At 35.0% G+C, this 19,337-nt stretch overlaps 1 protein-coding gene and 1 pseudogene across 5 annotated transcripts in view; both read left to right on the forward strand.

Annotated features, from left to right (window-relative positions):
- Positions 1–19,337, forward strand: part of Rock1 (Rho associated coiled-coil containing protein kinase 1) — a 127,572-nt gene that overhangs the window by 41,502 nt on the left and 66,733 nt on the right. For 3 of the 5 annotated variants that reach the window (XR_015442440.1, XM_087189853.1, XM_087189856.1), the window contains exons 3-9: positions 2,304–2,404; positions 3,010–3,147; positions 4,450–4,625; positions 5,356–5,440; positions 7,009–7,153; positions 8,731–8,869; positions 10,930–11,021. Coding sequence is in view for 3 of the 5 variants with exons in the window: in XM_087189853.1 (XP_087045979.1) it covers positions 2,304–2,404; positions 3,010–3,147; positions 4,450–4,625; positions 5,356–5,440; positions 7,009–7,153; positions 8,731–8,869; positions 10,930–11,021 (876 nt within the window). In the remaining 2 variants the exon portion in view is untranslated. Of the gene's footprint in view, positions 1–2,303; positions 2,405–3,009; positions 3,148–4,449; positions 4,626–5,337; positions 5,441–7,008; positions 7,154–8,730; positions 8,870–10,929; positions 11,022–19,337 lie in introns of all 5 variants that reach the window. The other 2 variants (XR_015442439.1, XM_087189851.1) reach the window with 1 other exon arrangement.
- On the forward strand, positions 7,245–8,315 carry LOC106010037 (membrane protein FAM174A pseudogene; annotated as a pseudogene).

Below are 19,337 nucleotides of genomic sequence, written 5' to 3' on the forward strand. Positions count from 1 at the left end.
ATAGTTTACTCCACAGAAATTTGAGTTTGATCGGAAGTCGTTAACCAAGAGACACTTATGTTTGCTAGCATGTAGGCCTATATGTATTAAGCTAAAAATCCAAGACAATAGAACAGAGCTCTTTTAGATTTCAGATCACTTGTCTGCAGTCTTCTCAAGGATTTAAAGCCTTTTTATGGCTCTAAATCTTATATAACTACAACCAGAGCTCTTTTCTCAATCAACAGGTTATTATATAATACATCCCAGTTCAAGACTTTATTCTCTTTTAGAATATTACACTACTCTTGAAATTCACCTGTCTTGATCTTATTAACTTAATGTTGGACACAGTCTCCAGAGTAGTTTAGCAGAAATGTAAGTCTGACAGTGTTTTATCTGGTTTCTTTTCATGGCTTCCAACCCATAGTTTTCAGATCATGCCTCCAGATTCCACAGGACTCCTGTGATTGCATTTTGTTAAGAGCATAAAGTATACAAGACTTCAGCTCTGTTCCAACACCCCTGACTTCCTTAGAGCAGAGCACTTTTGTTGATGTTTGAGTTGCTCTAAACTTTTACCTGAAAAAGATTTTTTTTGGGGGGTACTGGGGATTGAACTCAGGACCTTGTGGTTTCGAAGCAGGCATTGGAACCACTGAGCTAAATCCCTGGCCCTGAAAAAGATTTTTTTCTTTTGGTATCTGGGATTGAACTTGGGTCCTTGCACTTGCACAGCAGGCAGAGTAACCACTGAGCTAAATCCCTGGCCCCCTGAAAAAGATTTTTTTTTTTTGGTATTGGGGATCAAACTTGGGTCCTTGTGCTTGTGTAGCAGGCGGTGAAACCACTGAGCTAAATCTCCAGCAAGATTTTTGATGATTAGTTATATAACTGCTGGCCAACTGATACAGTTCAGGCGCCCAACCAGTTTAGAGCTTGCCAGCTTCTTCTGCCAGTCTTACTACAAACTTGATATTCTAGTGGAGAATTTGTTGTAGACAGTTCCACTGTTCCTTTGCTTGTATTGCCATCTACCAGAATGTTCTTAATTTTCATTCTCTCTCCCTGGGCTGATGTGCTTCATTTCAGACATGTTTCAGGCATTATTCCTCCAAAAAGTCTTTCTAGACATCTCCCTTCCAGGCAGGTTTGAATTAGTGTCCTTCTTAGTACTCTAAAAACTATTTATCTCCCTCTTACTACATTTTAAATTACGTTTTTATTGTTTATTTCTGTGTCATTTGCCAGAGTTTGAAATTCTTAAGAGCAAGAATTATATTTTAAAGTTACCTTTATATCTCCAGTGAGATTAGAGCCTGACATATGGTAGACAGGAATATTTGTGCAATTAATTATTGCCAATATAAATTTATATATTTACTATATATTTTTCTAGTGTATCTATCTTGCAGTGAATACATAACCTTGAATTAATGTATTTATTCCTATGTGGAAATTTGCTTCTGTTGCATGTGTTTATTGATCATAATGTACAGAAATGCTTGTGTTTGAATGTGCATTTTCAAAGAAATACAAGAACATTATTGCTTCTTTTATTAGGAACTAGAATTTCAGTTTAATAGCTGTTTTTTTATTTTGTACAACTCTAAAATGTGCAGCTGTTCCATGTAATCTCTTGCCAGTGTTGACCCATGTGGATTAAAATAGGCCTATTTTAATCTGTGACCAAGTTAGGAATTAGAATATCTATCCATTAGGGATTTATACATTACTATAGTTTGTAGCATGACAGGTTTATATAAATAATTGCAGTGATTCCCACTGTGTGTTTGAAATTAAAATCTGGATTTAAATAGAGAAATACAATGATATAAGTACTAAAGATTGGCAATTTTGGAAAATTTATTTTGATTCTTTAGCATATTTGCCTTTGATATCTTAAATGTTATATCTTTTTTAAAGAACCATCAAAGCCGACTTGATGAAAAGAAAATTTTATTCAGTTACTCTAAAATATCTACCTGGTTCCCTAAATTCAAATTTGGTATGTACTTAAGTTATTAGGAATGAATGAACTAATCATCCTGGTTTTGTTAATAGTGTAGTATTTGTTTTTAAAACTTTTTACTGTTAAATTTTAATGAAAACTTTCAGTACTGTAGAAGGGCCATTCCAAAGTTCATTTAAAAAAATTCTTAGCACGTTGAATATTTCTCTCTTTTATAACTTCAAATTTCACTATCATTTTTTAGTAAAGTTTTTGTTTTGGTTTTTGATTGTTTCTGAATAATTTAATTGTAAAATAAGTAGTGTTACAATGCTTTAGTGACTTAAAATTATAAACTTTTCTTTTCATACAGATAAAGATACAATAAATAAAATCAGAGATTTACGAATGAAAGCTGAAGATTATGAAGTTGTGAAAGTGATTGGTAGAGGTGCATTTGGAGAAGTTCAGTTGGTAGGTTATTTTAATGAGATCTATAAAAACTTTAAAAATCCACGTTTGTGTTTAACATATATTATTTGGAGAAGTATTGTTTTTATAGAATTCTTGCTCCAACCATTCTTGCCTAAGGATATGAAAGCCTTGGGCTAAATCCAGCACTGGAAGGAAGTGTTTTCTCCAGGCATCCTTGGGTAGTCTCAAGCATGAGAAGTCTTTGCCCCTAATGTCAGATTATCTAAGATACTATGGGACAGTAAGCTTTATAAACAGGAGCAGTGCTTACAGTTGGGTGGAGTGGAGTGGGGAAGTGTGTTATATAATATAGGGCAGCAATGGTGAAACTTTCAGAGCTTTCAGTGATGCAAACAGCCCACTGCAGCACGCATACGGTAGGTTCGTTACTACTGAAGTCGGGAATGACCTTTTTCCCCAATATTACTTACAGTAGTTGAAATCATGACATGATCTAGCTGAGAATTTTAGCAGGAAGAATAAAAATAGCTGAAACAATAATACTAAATTATTTAACAAGTGTCAGACTCATTTAGTAAATTGTTCTATGAAACATTGAGGTTTAAATATTAACAAAAGGTTTTTGTTATTTTTCAATTTTAAAGGTAAGACATAAATCTACCAGGAAGGTATATGCAATGAAGCTTCTCAGCAAATTTGAAATGATTAAGAGATCTGATTCTGCTTTTTTTTGGGAAGAAAGGGACATCATGGCTTTTGCTAATAGTCCTTGGGTTGTTCAGGTATGAGTTTGCTACTATTTCATCATTACTGTATTGGTTTGTAAGTAAACATCTAAGAAATTAATTTCTTTAGAACAATAATAATTTATTGGCAGTTACAAAATTATTTAGTACATCATTTTAACATCATAAAATGTAATTTTGTTGAATCATCTCTAGAAAGACCAAAGCAAAAAAATTATTTGTGTAGAATTTAATCAAATAATGTGCTTTGATTTGAGAAAAGTTTATTATATTTTAACTTTATATACTCATTATTTTCTATGAGAATATAATATTTTTATTTTGTTACAAAAATGAGATCCTTTGATTTACATTGTATAATGAAGACTAGTCTAAATAAGCATTAGTAACTGGAATAAAAAGATGTGGAAAATGTCAAAGATTTACATTTACCACATTTTAAAACTTGAAATGTCTGCTCTGTTTTTGTCAACTGTGTAGATCAAGGTTTCTCAGATTCAGTACTGTTGACATTTTGAACCACATAATTATTTGGTGTGAGGGACTATCCTATGCATTATTCTAGTTACTCGTATGTTTCTTTAGGTGTTTGAAGGGCCCCTTGGCTTCTATCCAGGGATCCTGGGTACAATTTAATTTGGGATACAGTAGTCCTAAAATGCTAGTTTCTTATCCTTCCACCAAAATATTTTAAATTAAAATAACCAAGTCTGTATGTAATTAAAATCATTAAACACCATTGCAAAAAAAAATGAAGATTTAAAAATAAACATCTAGATAAATTAGTTGTCTCTAGGGATTTTTATATTTTAGTTTCATTCTGAATTTCTTGAATCGAACTGGTCACCAAGAAGCAAATATGAAAGTCGAGAAAGTTCAGTTCCTTATATTCTTATAAAGGATTATAATCATAGAAACTTGGGGAAGTTAAGCAAATGCCAGAGCCAAGCAGCTAATAAAGGAGCAGCTGGAATTGTAGCTCAGTTTAACAGTAAACCTCACTAATGCCCAAGATTTGTATACTCTTCATTGAAACTTAGAGATAAACAATTTAGATAGTATACCAAGTTAGGAAGAAAACTCTTCAGGATAACAAGTTTATACTTTTGCTTATATGTGGGTCTTGGTGGCATGTTTGTCTTTTCTTTTTTTTCCTTCTTCCGGTACCGGGGATCGAACCCAGGACCTTGTGCTTGCGAAGCAGTCTTTTCTTTTAATTGCACTTAGAGCTATTCTGCAATTTGATTATTTTACTTTTGTATTAGTATTTTACCAGTGTTTAAATGAAACAGTTTTGCTTACTCTTAACAAATTTGTTGTTTTGTTGTATTGGTATAGCTTTTTTATGCATTTCAAGATGATCGATATCTCTACATGGTGATGGAATACATGCCTGGTGGGGACCTTGTAAATCTAATGAGCAACTATGATGTGCCTGAAAAGTGGGCACGATTCTATACTGCAGAAGTAGTTCTTGCATTGGATGCAATCCATTCCATGGGTTTTATTCATAGGTAAAGATAATTTACATTTTCTTACTAGTTGGAAGATAATACCTAGAAACTTAGACTTTATTTGATTAACATTTTTTATTCTAAGTCTCTCCAGTCTCCTCCCCTTAATATAAGTGGCATTGTGGAGTTCTAGTGTTAATATTTAGTTTAATGTTGATATAAATGTATTCTTTAATGTTCTTTGATGTGATTGTATATTTTGAAAAGTAAAAATAGTAAACTTTTTCTAAAGTATATGCCAGTGTTATTCACTTTGGTTTTAATTTTATGTAATTAAAAGTTAATTATACTTTCTTTTGAGTTAATGATTAATAAGAAAGGTCATATTTACTCACTACAAGAAGAATTTCATATGCTCTGTGTCAGGGATCAAAATGAAAATGGCTTGGACCCTGTCCTGGAGCATGTACTATCTTCTGTGATTCAATTGTCTGTTTTATCTGAGCATTACATTTTTGATAGTTAATGTTTTGGTGGTTAATGATTGATTTCTGCCTAGAAAAATCAAACTCTAAAGAAAAAGAAATATGTATGCCTTCTTTTGGGCATTCACATATAAAGAAGTTTTTTTGGTGAACTTGAATTTCCCATTATGGATAAGGGAGCACATGTAGATAAAGGTGGCCTTAAATAGACTGAGTAAGGGTACTTGACCTAAAATACGTGCCTCATAACTTTTCTCAGTGTCTGATCTGTTTCTGAAATGCTCTAGTGTGTTTTTCTCCTTCAGAGATGTGAAGCCTGATAACATGCTACTGGATAAATCTGGACACTTGAAGTTAGCAGATTTTGGTACTTGTATGAAGATGAATAAGGTTAATTAATTCTATTTTCATTTGGTTTTTGCTAATCCAAGATATAGTCCTTTAAAAAATGTTGTTTGAATTCACTAACCATATCTGGACTTGTCCAGAATTGATGTGACCTTATTTGTTGAACTAAATACCATGGTTTCAGTGTTTTATTAGTAACTTGTTAGTGATTTATTTTTTTTCCTCTCTATTTAGAGAAAATGTGGTTTGCCAGATGTACTAAATCCTTCATAACAACTATAATATACACTGCTGGTAACTAGAAATGGAATTAGTTTAAATGTCACTAAATACTCCAGTGTTAAAATTAGAATTTCATAAAAATTAAATTTCAAGGGCCGGGGATTTAGCTCAGTGGTTCCGCTGCCTGCCTTGCAAGCGCAAGGTCCTGAGTTTGATTCCCAGTACCAAAAAAAAAAACAAAAAACAAAATTAAATTTCAAGAATGTGTGTTTTTTAGTGTTTTAGTTGACTTCTGTTAACATGTAGATTTTACTTGCTTATCTTAGGAGTCAATCTCAAAAGGTATCCATGCTCACTATTATATAAAAAATAAGTTATATACACAGCTGAAGGAAGTAATATGCTACTTTTCAGTTGAGTTTTTTTTTTTAGTTTATCACAGAACAATAGTCAGAATGCTTTATCATTTTAAAAGGAAATTTATTGGTTAGAAGGAAACACTCCATGAGAACTTTTGTGCGAACATTTAGTTATAATTCTATTGCATTAATAAAGTAGATGACAAATGAATAGTTTTGGAGGAGGGCATTAAAATGTGTATCATGTATGTGTACAGTGTCCTTAACACTATCATGCCCTTTACCCCATACATATTTGTATTGTCAGCTTTTGTATATTTTCTTCACAGTTTCAAGGATAATTGAACAGCTATTTAGTAAAAAAGATGAAATCAGTATTTATAAGTTATAAAGCACTTCATCCTATCAGTCACTCAATCTGGTTACATTAGCTTATATACTTGTTCTATGCAAATTAAGATAAGATCATTATATTGTCACACCTGAGAAAATAATATATGATGCCAGTATCAAAAATCACTAGTGTGGCACCAGGTGTGGTGGCACCTGGCTGTAATCCAGGACTTGGGAGGCTGAGGCAGGAGGATCACCACGAGTTTGAGGCCAGCCTGAACTACACAGTGAGATCTTGTACCAAAAAATAAAACAAAATAAAAAAATCGCTAGTGTATGTATGTGTGTGTGTGTGTATATATATATATATATATATATATATATATAATGTAATATATATAGAAAATAAGTATAGATACAGTATGTATATATGGTTAAGCTATGTGTTACTTTTTGGAAAGTTTCCATTAAGCTTAGGTATATTTTATAGCCCAAAGATTGAATTCCACAGTTTATATTAAGAAAATTGTTTTAAATAGTTGAAGTTTTTTTTAAGGTATAAGATCCCAATGATGAATCTAACTGTATTATATACCTAAAATGTACCAATAGACCTAATCCCCCCCAAAAATAATAATTGAAGCTTTTTCTTATTTATACCTAATAATTGAAAATTGGATCTGACACTTTCTCTAGGAAGGTATGGTACGATGTGATACAGCAGTTGGAACACCTGATTATATTTCTCCTGAAGTATTAAAATCCCAAGGTGGTGATGGTTATTATGGACGAGAATGTGACTGGTGGTCAGTTGGAGTATTTTTATATGAAATGCTTGTAGGTGAGTAAAGGAAAGTTTTGTGTACCTCTAATAAAGTGGCTTATGCCAAAATTTACCACTTGGCTACTTACAGTAATTATTACATTAAGCAATGTATGATCCAAACGTGCTCTTTGTGGATTTTTTTTTTTTTTTTTGGTATCGGAGATCGAACTCGGGACCTTGTGCTAGCAAGGCAGGCGCCGGAACCACGGGTTTTTAAAAGAAAGGCTTAGAGCAACTTTGTGATGTTATTTCTTTTTATATAGTAAGTATGTTTTTAGTTTAACATGTATTTAGTCATTTTCAATAAGTAACAGTGATGCTGTCTCTTTGAAATAGATTGTTTTCAAATGTATGTTATTTTGGGTTCGCCGCCCGCGCGGCAGGCACTGCTGTCTCTTGCCACCTGCCCTCCTGGGCCTTAGCTCAGGATCCGGCCGCCACTTTTCCTAGTGCGCCCATGGTCTCTCGTGGAGCCAGGGTGGCGGGCCAGGCGGCTGCGACGTGGTGAGAGGGCGGCCTGGGGACTATGCCGGCCCGGCACTGGGCTCTGCCGCTGCTGCCTCCGACACCTCCTGCTCTCCGTGCTGCTCCTGCTGCTGCCCGCCGTGGGCGGGCCCACGCCAGTGCTGCGGGCCAGACTCTGGCCCACAGACCCTCCCGCCACTGCCCCCCGGTCCCACCGCGGCGACGCCGGGCCAGGCTCCAGCCAAAGTCTCAGGACTTCATGGCTCAGAGGGTGCCAGTGGCAGCAGCCCCTGGGCGGGCCTTGCAGAGGACGATCTCAGGGTGGAAGGCCGGGGAAGCCTCCGTCGGGGGTGGCCTGGCTGTGAGCCCCCGCTCTGGCCGCAAGCCTATGACACAGCGAGCCCTGATCGTGTTGATGGTGGTGAGCCGTGTACTTTGTGGTCAGGACAGTCAGGATGAGAAGGAAAAACCGAGACGAGGAGGGTACGGTGTTTTGGAATTGACACCTTTGGAACAAGATGATGAGGATGATGACAACACTTTGTTTGATGCCGATCATCCTAGAAGATAAGAATGTGCCTTTTGATGAGAAGACTTCATCTTTCTACCATGAAGAGCAGAGTTTCTATGTTTAAGGAATAAGAAGCCACTATATCAGTGGGGGAGGGGGTATTTAAGTCATATACGTTATGACCTTTAATTTTGTATTGCTGCAATATATGCCACAGTTATTTTTTTTTGTATGTATGTACAGAAGTGCTCTATTAATGGGCTTAATATTAGGGATAGACTGTATTGTAATAGTTTATTTGAAATTTTTCTTTAAAGCAGGGTTTTTTCTCATGAGTTTTTGTTTCTTGCTTGCCATATTATTGTAAAGTGTTTTCTGTACTAATCAGTTAATGTATTTTTGCTAGTATCATTTTAAAGAACCATAGAACCTAACAGTCTAGTATGTAAAAATAATTAAATTGTCCTTTACTGAAATATATTTCCCATTTCTGTGGGGAAAAGAAGCCAAATTTATTATGCTGTTTGGATTTTTAAAATATTAATAAATTAGTTATTGTATGCAATACAAAAATAATTATGTTATTTTGCTTCTGTTTTCTCTATCAACTTTTTAGGTGATACACCCTTCTACGCAGATTCTTTGGTTGGAACTTACAGTAAGATTATGAACCATAAAAATTCACTTACCTTCCCTGATGACAATGATATATCAAAAGAAGCAAAAAATCTTATTTGTGCCTTCCTTACTGACAGGTAAATATTCTTAACATTGAACTTCTAAGGAATTTTCATCTTGCTACTCAATTTTTAAAGTCCACATCTGAGCTCCTATGAACTTATCAGAATATAAAAGCAATCATTCCCCAAATCATTTATGACAATGAAACCTAGTATAATTTTATTATATTCTAGTATCTTTTCTGTGTCTCAGTTCACTTACTGTATCTAAGCAGTTGCAGTAATAATAGTCTTGGCTGATGGCTGATACCAGATAATCTTTTTGTTAAATTTTCAGCTTGCTTAATTATCATGATGATAGTATTTTAATCTACCAAGTGTAAGATTTTTTTCTTAAGTATTAATGTCTCTGAAATTAGAATGCATCTCTTATCAGTAGTATATATTACTTCAATTAGGACCATTTGGCCCCAGTTATATAAAAAAGATGATGAATCTTCTAATTTATTCCTTTTTCTATTTAATGATATATTATATTGAAATGAATAGCACAAAGCTGTAAAACTTGGATATACATTCTCTGCCTCCTTTCTTTTAGTCATTACTGTTGTGTTTTTCAGATTCAGTAAGCATTTTATATACTTGTATATATATTTTTGAAACAAATAGTGTATTATATGTACTCTTGTGATTTACCTTTAATTTTTAATTTTTGCTTTCCTGGGAATTAAACACAAAACCTTGTGCATGCTAGGCAAGCACTCTTGTGTGGGTTACTTTCACAATTAAAAGTGAAACAGGTGATTTAGTAAGATCACATTTAATTTGGATGATTGTATATTATTAATTTAAATAGGGAGGCCTAATACTTATACATATGTTTCAATTTGAAATCCATTTTAAATTTAACTTGCTTTTTAAAAATATACCTTTTAGAGCTTGAAAGGTATAGTTTTCAAATTTTTATTTCAATATAAATAGCTGTACTATGATGTGAGTTAGGTGCTAGGCATATAGAAGCAAGCAAGGTACATTTTTCTCAGCTACCTCATCTTTTGGGGAAAATAGACAAATCAAAGATTTGTGATACAGAGAGATAATTACAATGAAGTAAGTATTGTGTGCCATAGAATTCTTTAATCCAATCTGAGAGTCAGTAAAAGCTTCTTAGAGAACGTGTCAGACATCTAACAATTTATCTTCTGTGATGGAAAAATTTGGAGTTTGGAGCATTCTCATTGTTTATAAGCATCCTAGGGAACAAACAGTGCTGAGTTCTTTCCAGTTCAGTTAAAGGCACATTGAAAAGAATCACCAAAGAGAAAAGCTTTGAATTTTGTAGCATTGCCAGTAATTAGTTATCATTGGTTTTTTTGTTTGTTTTTGTTTTTTGGTACCAGGAATCAAACTCTAGCACTTTGCACTTGCAAGGCAGGTGCGGTACCCTTGAGCTAAATCCCCATTTAGCTCATTGGTTTGTCATTGGTTTTTGATTGGCCAGGAAAATTGAAGTTATAAAATGGAAATTTAAATTTTACAAGGGATTTTTCTAAAGGTGTTGGTATCATTTGATGTGAAGTTAGTTGCACCAAAAAATGCATAACTTTATAGCTATAAAAAAAGTCAAGAAAATGCACTGTGTTATTTATACAGCTTTATGAGCAAGGTGATGATTCATTGGATCAGTATTATCAATAGAAATTCACGAAATACTAACAAATCTCTGTTTTTTGTATTTTTTAATAGTTTTTAAAAAACATTCTTGTTTTCAGTCATGGGACTTGAACCCAGGGCCTTTGCATTGAGCTACATCCTCAGCTGTTGGTTTTGTTTTTTTAAAATTTTGATACAAGCTCTTGCTAAGTTGCCCCAACTAGGCTCAAACTTGTGATCTTCCGGCCTCAGCCTCCCAGAGTGCTGGGGTTACAGGCATGCACATCACACTTTGCTTAAACAGTTACTTTATTGTTCTCAGTCTTCAGTTTATTTTCTATTTGAGTTGAAAATTATGTGACAATGTAATTTCAAGGTGACATAGATCTGTACAGGCTTAGTATTCTGCTTCAAATAAACCTAGACAGGTTATAATAAGATCTAAAACAATTAATTACTTTTCTTCCTTTGTCTCTAATCAGAGAAGTGAGATTAGGGAGAAATGGTGTAGAAGAAATCAAAAGGCATCTGTTCTTCAAAAATGATCAATGGGCTTGGGAAACACTCCGAGACAGTAAGTTATTTGTTTTTCTTGCACATTACAATGTCTGAAAGTAATTATGGTAAACAGTCAGTTGAAAGGGCCTTGTTAAATATTTGTGTACATCTGCTGGAAATCAGAAGTACACAATTGCTGTATGGGACTTATCCCAACTCAGTGAAAATAAAAAAAGTATTTTGAAATACCGGGAGTCTATGGCCGTACCACCCTGAACACGCATGATCTCGTCTGAAATACTGGGAAAATTATACAGCTACTTCTTTCATGTTGCACTCAAAATAGCAAGATGAAATACAGCATATATATAATTAATTTGGGCTCAGTCACCATCTGATATTCGGTCTTTGTTGAATTGCTGCTTAGTTTAGGCTTTATTTTTTTCCTTATGGAGGATCTCATTTAATCTGGGGTAATGAAATGAAAATGTGTCTTCTTTTGGAAAGATAAGTTACTCCCTTATTTTTATTAAAACTTAAAATATAAGGAGAGTCTACTATTACTGTCTGACAGAATTTTATTATGAAGATAATGGAAATTATGGTACACTTGATTTTATCAGTTTTACAGCTTGCAGTTGAGAAATAAAAGTATGTAGTATACAAGAAGTTTTCAGTCCAGAGCTTTATTTTTTAAAATTTTATTTATTTATTTATTTATTTTAATACTCTGGTTTCTCTTCAGATCGCATAAACCTTATTTATTTATCTTATTTATTTTTTATTTTTAAGCTCTTTTATTGGTACATTTTAGGTATAAAATACATTTACATTTATCATTGGGTACTTGTACCTGTACATGATGTAGCTTAGTTCTTATTTTTTCCCCATTACCTGTGCGCCCTTCACCCCCTCCATATTTTTTATTTTTTTGATATCGGGAATCGAACTTGGGTCTTTGCACTTGCGCAGCAGGTGGCAAAACCACTGAGCTAAATCCCTGGCCCAGAACTTTATTTTGAGACAGGATCTAACTATATAGTTCAGGCTGGCCCTCAACTTGGGCAATCCTCCTGCCTCAGCCTCCCAAGAGCTGAGATTACAGATGTGTGCCACCAGGCCTGGCTTTAATTTTTTAGAAGAAAAAAATTAACAGTAATTTGCAGAAAGTCTTGCATTATAAGATAGTTGACTCAAAATTATTACATAGTGGCATCAGAGGTGTTCTCATCATCTTCATGGACTTGGAAGGATTTTTCCCTGCCAAAGTTTTAGAAATTCTGTTTTTCCTTTTCACTGGTCAAAAAATGGTAATATACCAGCCTCTAGCTTCTTGCTGTGTCAGTAGCATTGAACAATAATAATGAAAATGAATTCACCTATGTAGTTTTAAGTACAGTTACAAATTGTCTAATGGACTGCCTGACTAGTTGAGACAATGAGGGATAGCTCTTTTGGCAGGGCAGAAATATCGTGTTAATTTTGAAGAAATAAGTCATGTAGGTTTGCCAGTTTTATTGAAGTATTCTTTTTACAAAATGTTTAAAAAGAAACAGGTATATTACTTCAAGTACAGTACATACATGCTGCATAAACTATGAAATTCTTGCAGAAATAAATTTCTTTTGAAATTAAGAAATTACACTACAACAAAGACTGTCATTGAATAACCAGCTATCTGGAGAGCCTACTGGAATAGCTTGACCTCAGGAGACTTTAGTACCAGTTTTACGCTGGGATATATGCAACTTCTTCCTCCTCCTAAGTAAATATGACATGATTGTTGTGTTCAGACTGCAAGAGAAATGGTGTGGCAGAGATGAGTAGGGAGTGACACAAATGGTTACATTGCAAAGCTTTGTGTTTTGATTCAAGTTATGCTCTTAGTAAAGTTTAAGAAGGCTGAAGACATACAAATAGAAATTTGAAAAGAAACTTTAAAAGGGACTGAATTATCTTTTGGATTGTTTTAAAATCTTTTTCAGACAAAGTTAGGGAAATACACAAATACCTATAGAATAACAAAACTAAAATGGAAGGCTATACTGATTGGAAAACTGATATTAAAGAGAAGACGTAATTTAGTGAACCAAATATCTGTTGGATATCTCCTATATGCTGAGCACTATTTTGTTTCAGGCAGTGGGCAAACGGCAGTGATCAAACCAACAGTTTTTTCCCTCACGGAGGTCATAGTTTCATGGAATTGGGGAATTCAAATAATAACATTTTATTGTGTTTCTTTATATTCTTACTATAACTGCTTTACAAAGTGAACTACTTCATTGGCTTATAGCAAATGAACTTAAAATTTTCTGTGATTTTTCTTGTGTAATTTATTAATAGTGTTGCTTTTTTTTAAAGGTCTACATCATTACTGTAGTTTTGTTATAGTATAGATTTAGCACACTGGTTTTGTTATATAGCATATAATTGCTAGCATACTTAGAATAGGTCCTGTTTTGTGGTTATTGAAAAAAAATGAAAGGAAAATTGAAGTCTGTAGAACTTACTGTTTTTTCTTTCCTTTCCCTCTTCCTACCCCTTCTTCACGTCCCACCCCTAAAATACCAAGAGTATTTTTATTCAGGATTGACCTCACTGACCTGCCTGCAGAGTTTTAAAAAATTATGTAAGAATTATAATTCCTTTAATTCTTTTGACTCTCCAGTTTCCTTTGGCAAAATTGCCTTCTTTTATAATTAGTAGTTATTTTGGTACTTTTACCACATGCATGCCTCCAAGTCACAGTGGCAATTACTCTTCACCTGTGCTCCTTGGTTGTATGGGAGCAGGGTACAAAATAGCTTGGTTTTCTATGAGCTTCCTGATCATGTTCATCTTTAGAGGCAAAAGTATTAAGATTATAAAGTTATTTCCTACTCATTTGAGATAGAATTGAAATGACAAAAATAAGATTAAAGATAGTAGGCAAAAGAAATAAAAGACCCAGATAACTTGCTACAATGCAGGCACACTGTGGGCAAATGACAGGATTAAAATCTGTCTGACACCAAATCTTTGATCACTGGACTACTGTGTGCCATTTAAAGATTTCCCTAGTTCAATATATTGTATATCAGAAATGCAGGGAATCGAAATCGACTCTTGTTGACAGTACCATTTTGGAGAAAACTACATTTATTACATATAACAGCACAGGATTAATACTTTGTTAATTCACTTATAGCTAGTGGGAAGTACTTAAGATACTAACAGTGGTAACACTTCACTTATGTTAAAAACAGAACTGATTTTCTCTATATACATATGTACTATTCCAGGTTCTGTAGATTTACTGAGATTATAGTATCTTCTTTTCTGTATTTTCTTCTACAGTATCTTTTTTTCTGTATTTTCTTTTTCTGTAGATTTACTGAGATTGCAGTATCTTTTCTAGAATTTTATATTCTTCTGTTTGAGATTATCTTTGTGATCTTTATGAATAAAGAATTCAGGCTCTTGTTCGGTGCTCTTTTAAGTGTTTAGACTTTCTCAGCATTATAGTGGATTCTCTCTCTTTTTTTTTTTTGGTACTGGAGATTGAACTCAGGACCTTGCGCTTGTGAGGTGGGCACAGTGCCACTGAGCTAAATCCTTGGCCCTAGTGCATTCTTTTTTAAATGAACTTTTTCTTTCTTTTTATTGAGGTAAAGTATACTTAACATAAACTTTTCCGTTTAATTACTGTGACTGTATAACCATCACCACTGTCTATCTCCATAACTTTTTTATTCATCCCAAACTAAAACTCTTTACCCGTTAAATAATAACTCTCCCTTCTCCTTCCCCCCGACTCTCATGGCCACTATTCTACCTTTTATCCTTATGATAATTTGACTATTCATGGTACTTCATTTAGATAGGGTACTACAGTATTTGTTATTTTGTGACTGGTTTATTTTATAACATCTTCAAGCTTCATGTTTAACATTTCTCACAATCTCATTCCTCGTGTGTGTGTGTGTGTGTGTGTGTGTGTGTGTGTGTGTTTGGGTGTGCATGAATGTATCCATTGAGAGGCGCTGACACTCATGTACTTTAGGATTGCTGGATCTTTTGGTAATGCTATTTCAATTGTGTAGGAACCACTATATTGTTAACCTCAGCAGCTGTACTATTTTTTTTGCATTTCCACCAGTGAAGTATGCAGGTCCACTTTCTCCACATCTTGTACATTCCTTTTATTTTTCTGTGATTTGGGTTTTTTTTTTTTTAATGGTAGCCAGCCGAATAGTATAGTAGTATGTGATTATCTCCTTTGATTTGCATTTTCCTGACTACAGATGTTAAATATCTTTTCTTCTTTTTTTTTTTTGGTACCGGGGATCGAACTCCGGTCCTTGCGCCTGTGCAGCAGGGGGTGTTAAATATCTTTTCAGAGGTCTTTCTATTTAAATCTTTTGCCACTTTTGAGTTTATTTTTGTGGTTGACTTGTAGGAGTTCTTTATATATTCTGAATATTAACCCCTTAGCCTATATGTGGTTTGTAAATAGTTTTACCCATTCTCTGGGTTGTTGATGGTATTCTTTGATCTGTTGCTGCTGCTGCTGCTGTTGCTGTTGTTATTGTCATTGTCGTTGTTGAAGCTGGGTCTCAATGTGTTACCTAAGCTGGTTTTGAACTCCTTGGCTCACATTGTACCCTACTTCACTCTCCTTAATACTGGGACTACTGACATGGGCCACTGAACCTAGCTAATGCAACAGACGTCTTCATTTGTAAGAAGTACAGTTGTCCTTTGTTCTTGTTGCCTATGCTTTTAATGTCATATTGAAGACACTATTAGTATATCCATGTTCATGAAACTTTCCCCTTCTATTTTCTTGTAGGAATTCTATAGTTTTAGCTCTTATATTTGGGTTTTTCACTCATTGTGTTTAGTTTTACAAAGGACAAACTATTAAACCGATTGACTTGAATGTGGTGAAACACCTTGGAAGAAATCCCACTTGGTCAAGGAGTATAATCCTTTTTTAAATAAGCAAATAATTATATATAGTTATGTTGATCCTTTTAGTGTGCCGTTGTGTGCACTTTGCTACTGTTTTTGTTGAACATTTTTGCATCTGTATTCATAAAAGGTATTACTGTGTGGTTTTCTTTTGGTGTCTTTGTGTTAGGGCCATGCTAGTCTCATGAAATTAATTAAGAACTATTCTCTCTTTTACTTTTTAGAAGTGTTTTTTGTTGTGGTGGTTTGGTTTGGTTTTTTGAGTCAGAATATCGGTAAATATTCCAAGCTGGTGTTGAACTCACTGTGTAGTCCGTCCTAGCCATCCTCCTGTCTCAGCCTCCTGAGTGCTGGGATCACACGTGTGCGCCACCACACCCGACTGCTTTTTAGAAGTGTTTGAAAAAGATTGGTGTTAATTTCTCTTTGTATGTTAGGTAGAGTCCACCCATGAAGCCCGCTAGTACTGGATTTTTTTTTATATTTTTGGGACATTCTTACATTATTTTTTCAATCTCTCTCTTCACATCTATTCTGGTTTTTAAATTTCTGAGTAATTTTTGGTAATCTGTATGTTTATAGAAATTTGTACATTTCATGTAGGTCATCTAATTTGTTGGTGTATACTCATTCTTAGTATTTTCTTTGATCCTTTCTGTTTCTGTATGGTCAGTAATTACATCTCTGTTTCCATTTCTGATTTTAGTTTAGTTTTTTTTTTTTTCTTGCTTTTTTCCATTAGGTCCAGTAAAAAGGCTGTCAATTTTGTTGATTTATTTATTAATTTTTTGGTACTGGGGGTAGAACTTGAGACCATATGCTTGCAAGGGAGGTGGAGGCACCACTGAGCTAAATCCCCCCCTCCCCTTTTTTTTAATACCAGGAATCAAACTCAGGGCCTTGCACTTGGCAGGCAGGCATGGTGCCACTGAGCTAAATCCTCAGCCCGTGATGTTTTTGAAGAACCAGTTGTTTTGTTAATTTTCACTGTTGATTTTCTGTCCTTTATCTGCATTGTAATCTTTATCCATTTTTACTAGCTCTGTTATTTATTTGCTTTATTTTTTTATTTTTGGGTATTGGGGATTGAACTCAGGGCCTTGCACTTGCCAGGCAGGCTTTGTGCCCGTGAACTAAATCCCTGGCCCTGTTTTTTTTTTTTAGTTTCTTGTTTCTTGTAGTTTGTTTGTAGTTTCTTGGTTTGTTTGTTTGCAGTAGTGGGTGGGGATTGAACCAAGGCTTTTGCGCAGAGTTTCATTCCCACCAAACACACCCCGCTTCTTTGCATGTTTTCTTTTCTTGGTACCTGGGATTGAACTCAGGACCTTGTGCTTGTGAGGCAGGTGGCCGGACCACTGAGCTAATCCCTGGCCCATCTTTGCATGTTTTGAGGCAGGGTCTCACTGAGCTGTCCAGGCTGGGTTCAGACTTGGCACTGGGCTCTCTTGGCCTCAGCTCCCAGAGTGCTGGGATTACAGGTATGTGCCACTGTATGCAGCTGTCTTATTTTCGTAATACAGACATTTATAGCTGAAATTACTTCTTGACCACTGAATATTGCACTGAATATTCTGAGTTTTGATATGTGCTTTTTCTTTTCAAGATTTTATTAATGCTATTTATATTTATTTTGTGACATACATACAGAAAAGGTAAAGAAATTTTTAAATAGTTATGTATCCATGAACCAGGACAAATACAAATACAGACTTTTCAGTAAATGTTTTACTTCTTTGTATACCTCCCAATCATGGGACTCTTTCTGACAGACAATTCTGATTCACCTACACTCCTGGAGTAGTTACATGATTATTACTTCCTTTTACTCTTAAATACATTCAGATTTGGATAATATGATCACTTTAGGTATAGGAATGGTAACTTCTTATTCTATTTATTTCTGTGTTGTTTGAATTTTCTAAAATATGTATTTATTATTTTGTCACCTCCACATTTTTTTTAAAAGGGCAATTTAGTTGTAAAACAAAAACATTTATGTGTTTATACACTTTGAATATCTTCCCTTCTACAGAAAAGGCACAGCACAAAAATTTTCAGTAGAGTTTTGTTTTGAATAATAAATCAAACTATGTGACAGTGGAGTGACTCAATCTTAATCAATAGCTGAATTCGTCAAATCAATACCATCTAAAGCCTGCTCAGTGCGGTTTCAAGCTGATCTCCTGAAACTCTGAACGGTTTATTTATTATTTTTCTTTTTGAGACAGGATCTCATTATGTAGTCCAGGCTGGCCTTGAACTCACAGTGATGCTCCTGGCTCAGCTTCCAGAGTGGTGGGATGACAGGTGTGCACCACCACACCCAGCCTGAATGCTTTAATGGGGGGGTGGGTGGAGAAGGGGGGAGGGAGAGGGAGAAGGAGGGGGGGGGAGGAGGAGGAATAACGTTGGGAATTTTCACAAATGACAAAGTGTCTTACTTTGCCAACAAGAGCAGGAATGTTCATTGAATTTGTTGCAGATCCCATGCCATATGCCATAGCAGCTTCTACTCCCAAGAACCTTGCTACAAGCTTCTCTACTTCTTCACGCTTGTCCAGGTTTCCTTTTCTTCTCTTTCTGTTGCATGGTGACATTTTTCAATTCTCCAGTGCCTCAAGAAATCTGGAAGATATCCAAAGAGGGTGAGGACACCATCCCCCGCCTATGTGAGCACAGCAACTAGCATGGACGTTTCTTCAAAAGCTTCATTAAATGGCCTTTTATAAAGTCCTCCATTTTCTGTAACATGATGGATCTGGCCGGCGGCGGCAGCAGCGAGAGCGGCGCTCCTCACGTACCCGTTCCGCAATTCCCCATTCGCCATGCAGCCTTTCGCCCGCGCCAGCAGCCTGCGGGCCCGGGCCGCAATGTCCAGCAGCACCAGGCACAAGGCAGCGTCTGGCGCAAGGCAGCGTCTGTCTGTGCTTTTTCTTTTCATTGGTATCAACATATTTTCGCTTAATCATCCTCTGATTTCTTCTTTCACTCAATGGTAGTTTAAGAGGTTTTTGTTTAATTTCTACATATTTGCAAATTTCTTGTTTCCATTGTGATTAGAGAGGATACTCTATGATTTTCATCTTTTAAAATTTATTAATACTTGATTTTTGGCGTAACATAGTTTATCTTAGAGAATGCTGCTGGTGTTGAATAGTGTTGTGTATATGTCTGTTACATCTAATTGGTTTGTACAGTTCAAATGTTGTTTTCTTACAGATTTTCTTTCTTTTTTTTTATCCCCACAATCATGCTATGATTCAAAAAAGAATAATATGCTGTTTTGATTGCCTGCTCATTTACTTTTCTGTATTTAGTCTTTTTTTGTTGGCCAATATGGAGATCACATTTAGCATTCTAAATTGATAACAATCAAGGTTGGATTGATACTGATTTACATTCAGTAGCATACAGAACTACTTCTCAGATCTAGTTC

The sequence above is a fragment of the Heterocephalus glaber genome, unplaced genomic scaffold (assembly GCF_053883595.1).
Source record: "Heterocephalus glaber isolate CG9 unplaced genomic scaffold, H.glaber_assembly_v1.0 deba00000331, whole genome shotgun sequence".
In the NCBI taxonomy this organism is placed as follows: Eukaryota; Metazoa; Chordata; class Mammalia; order Rodentia; family Bathyergidae; genus Heterocephalus; species Heterocephalus glaber.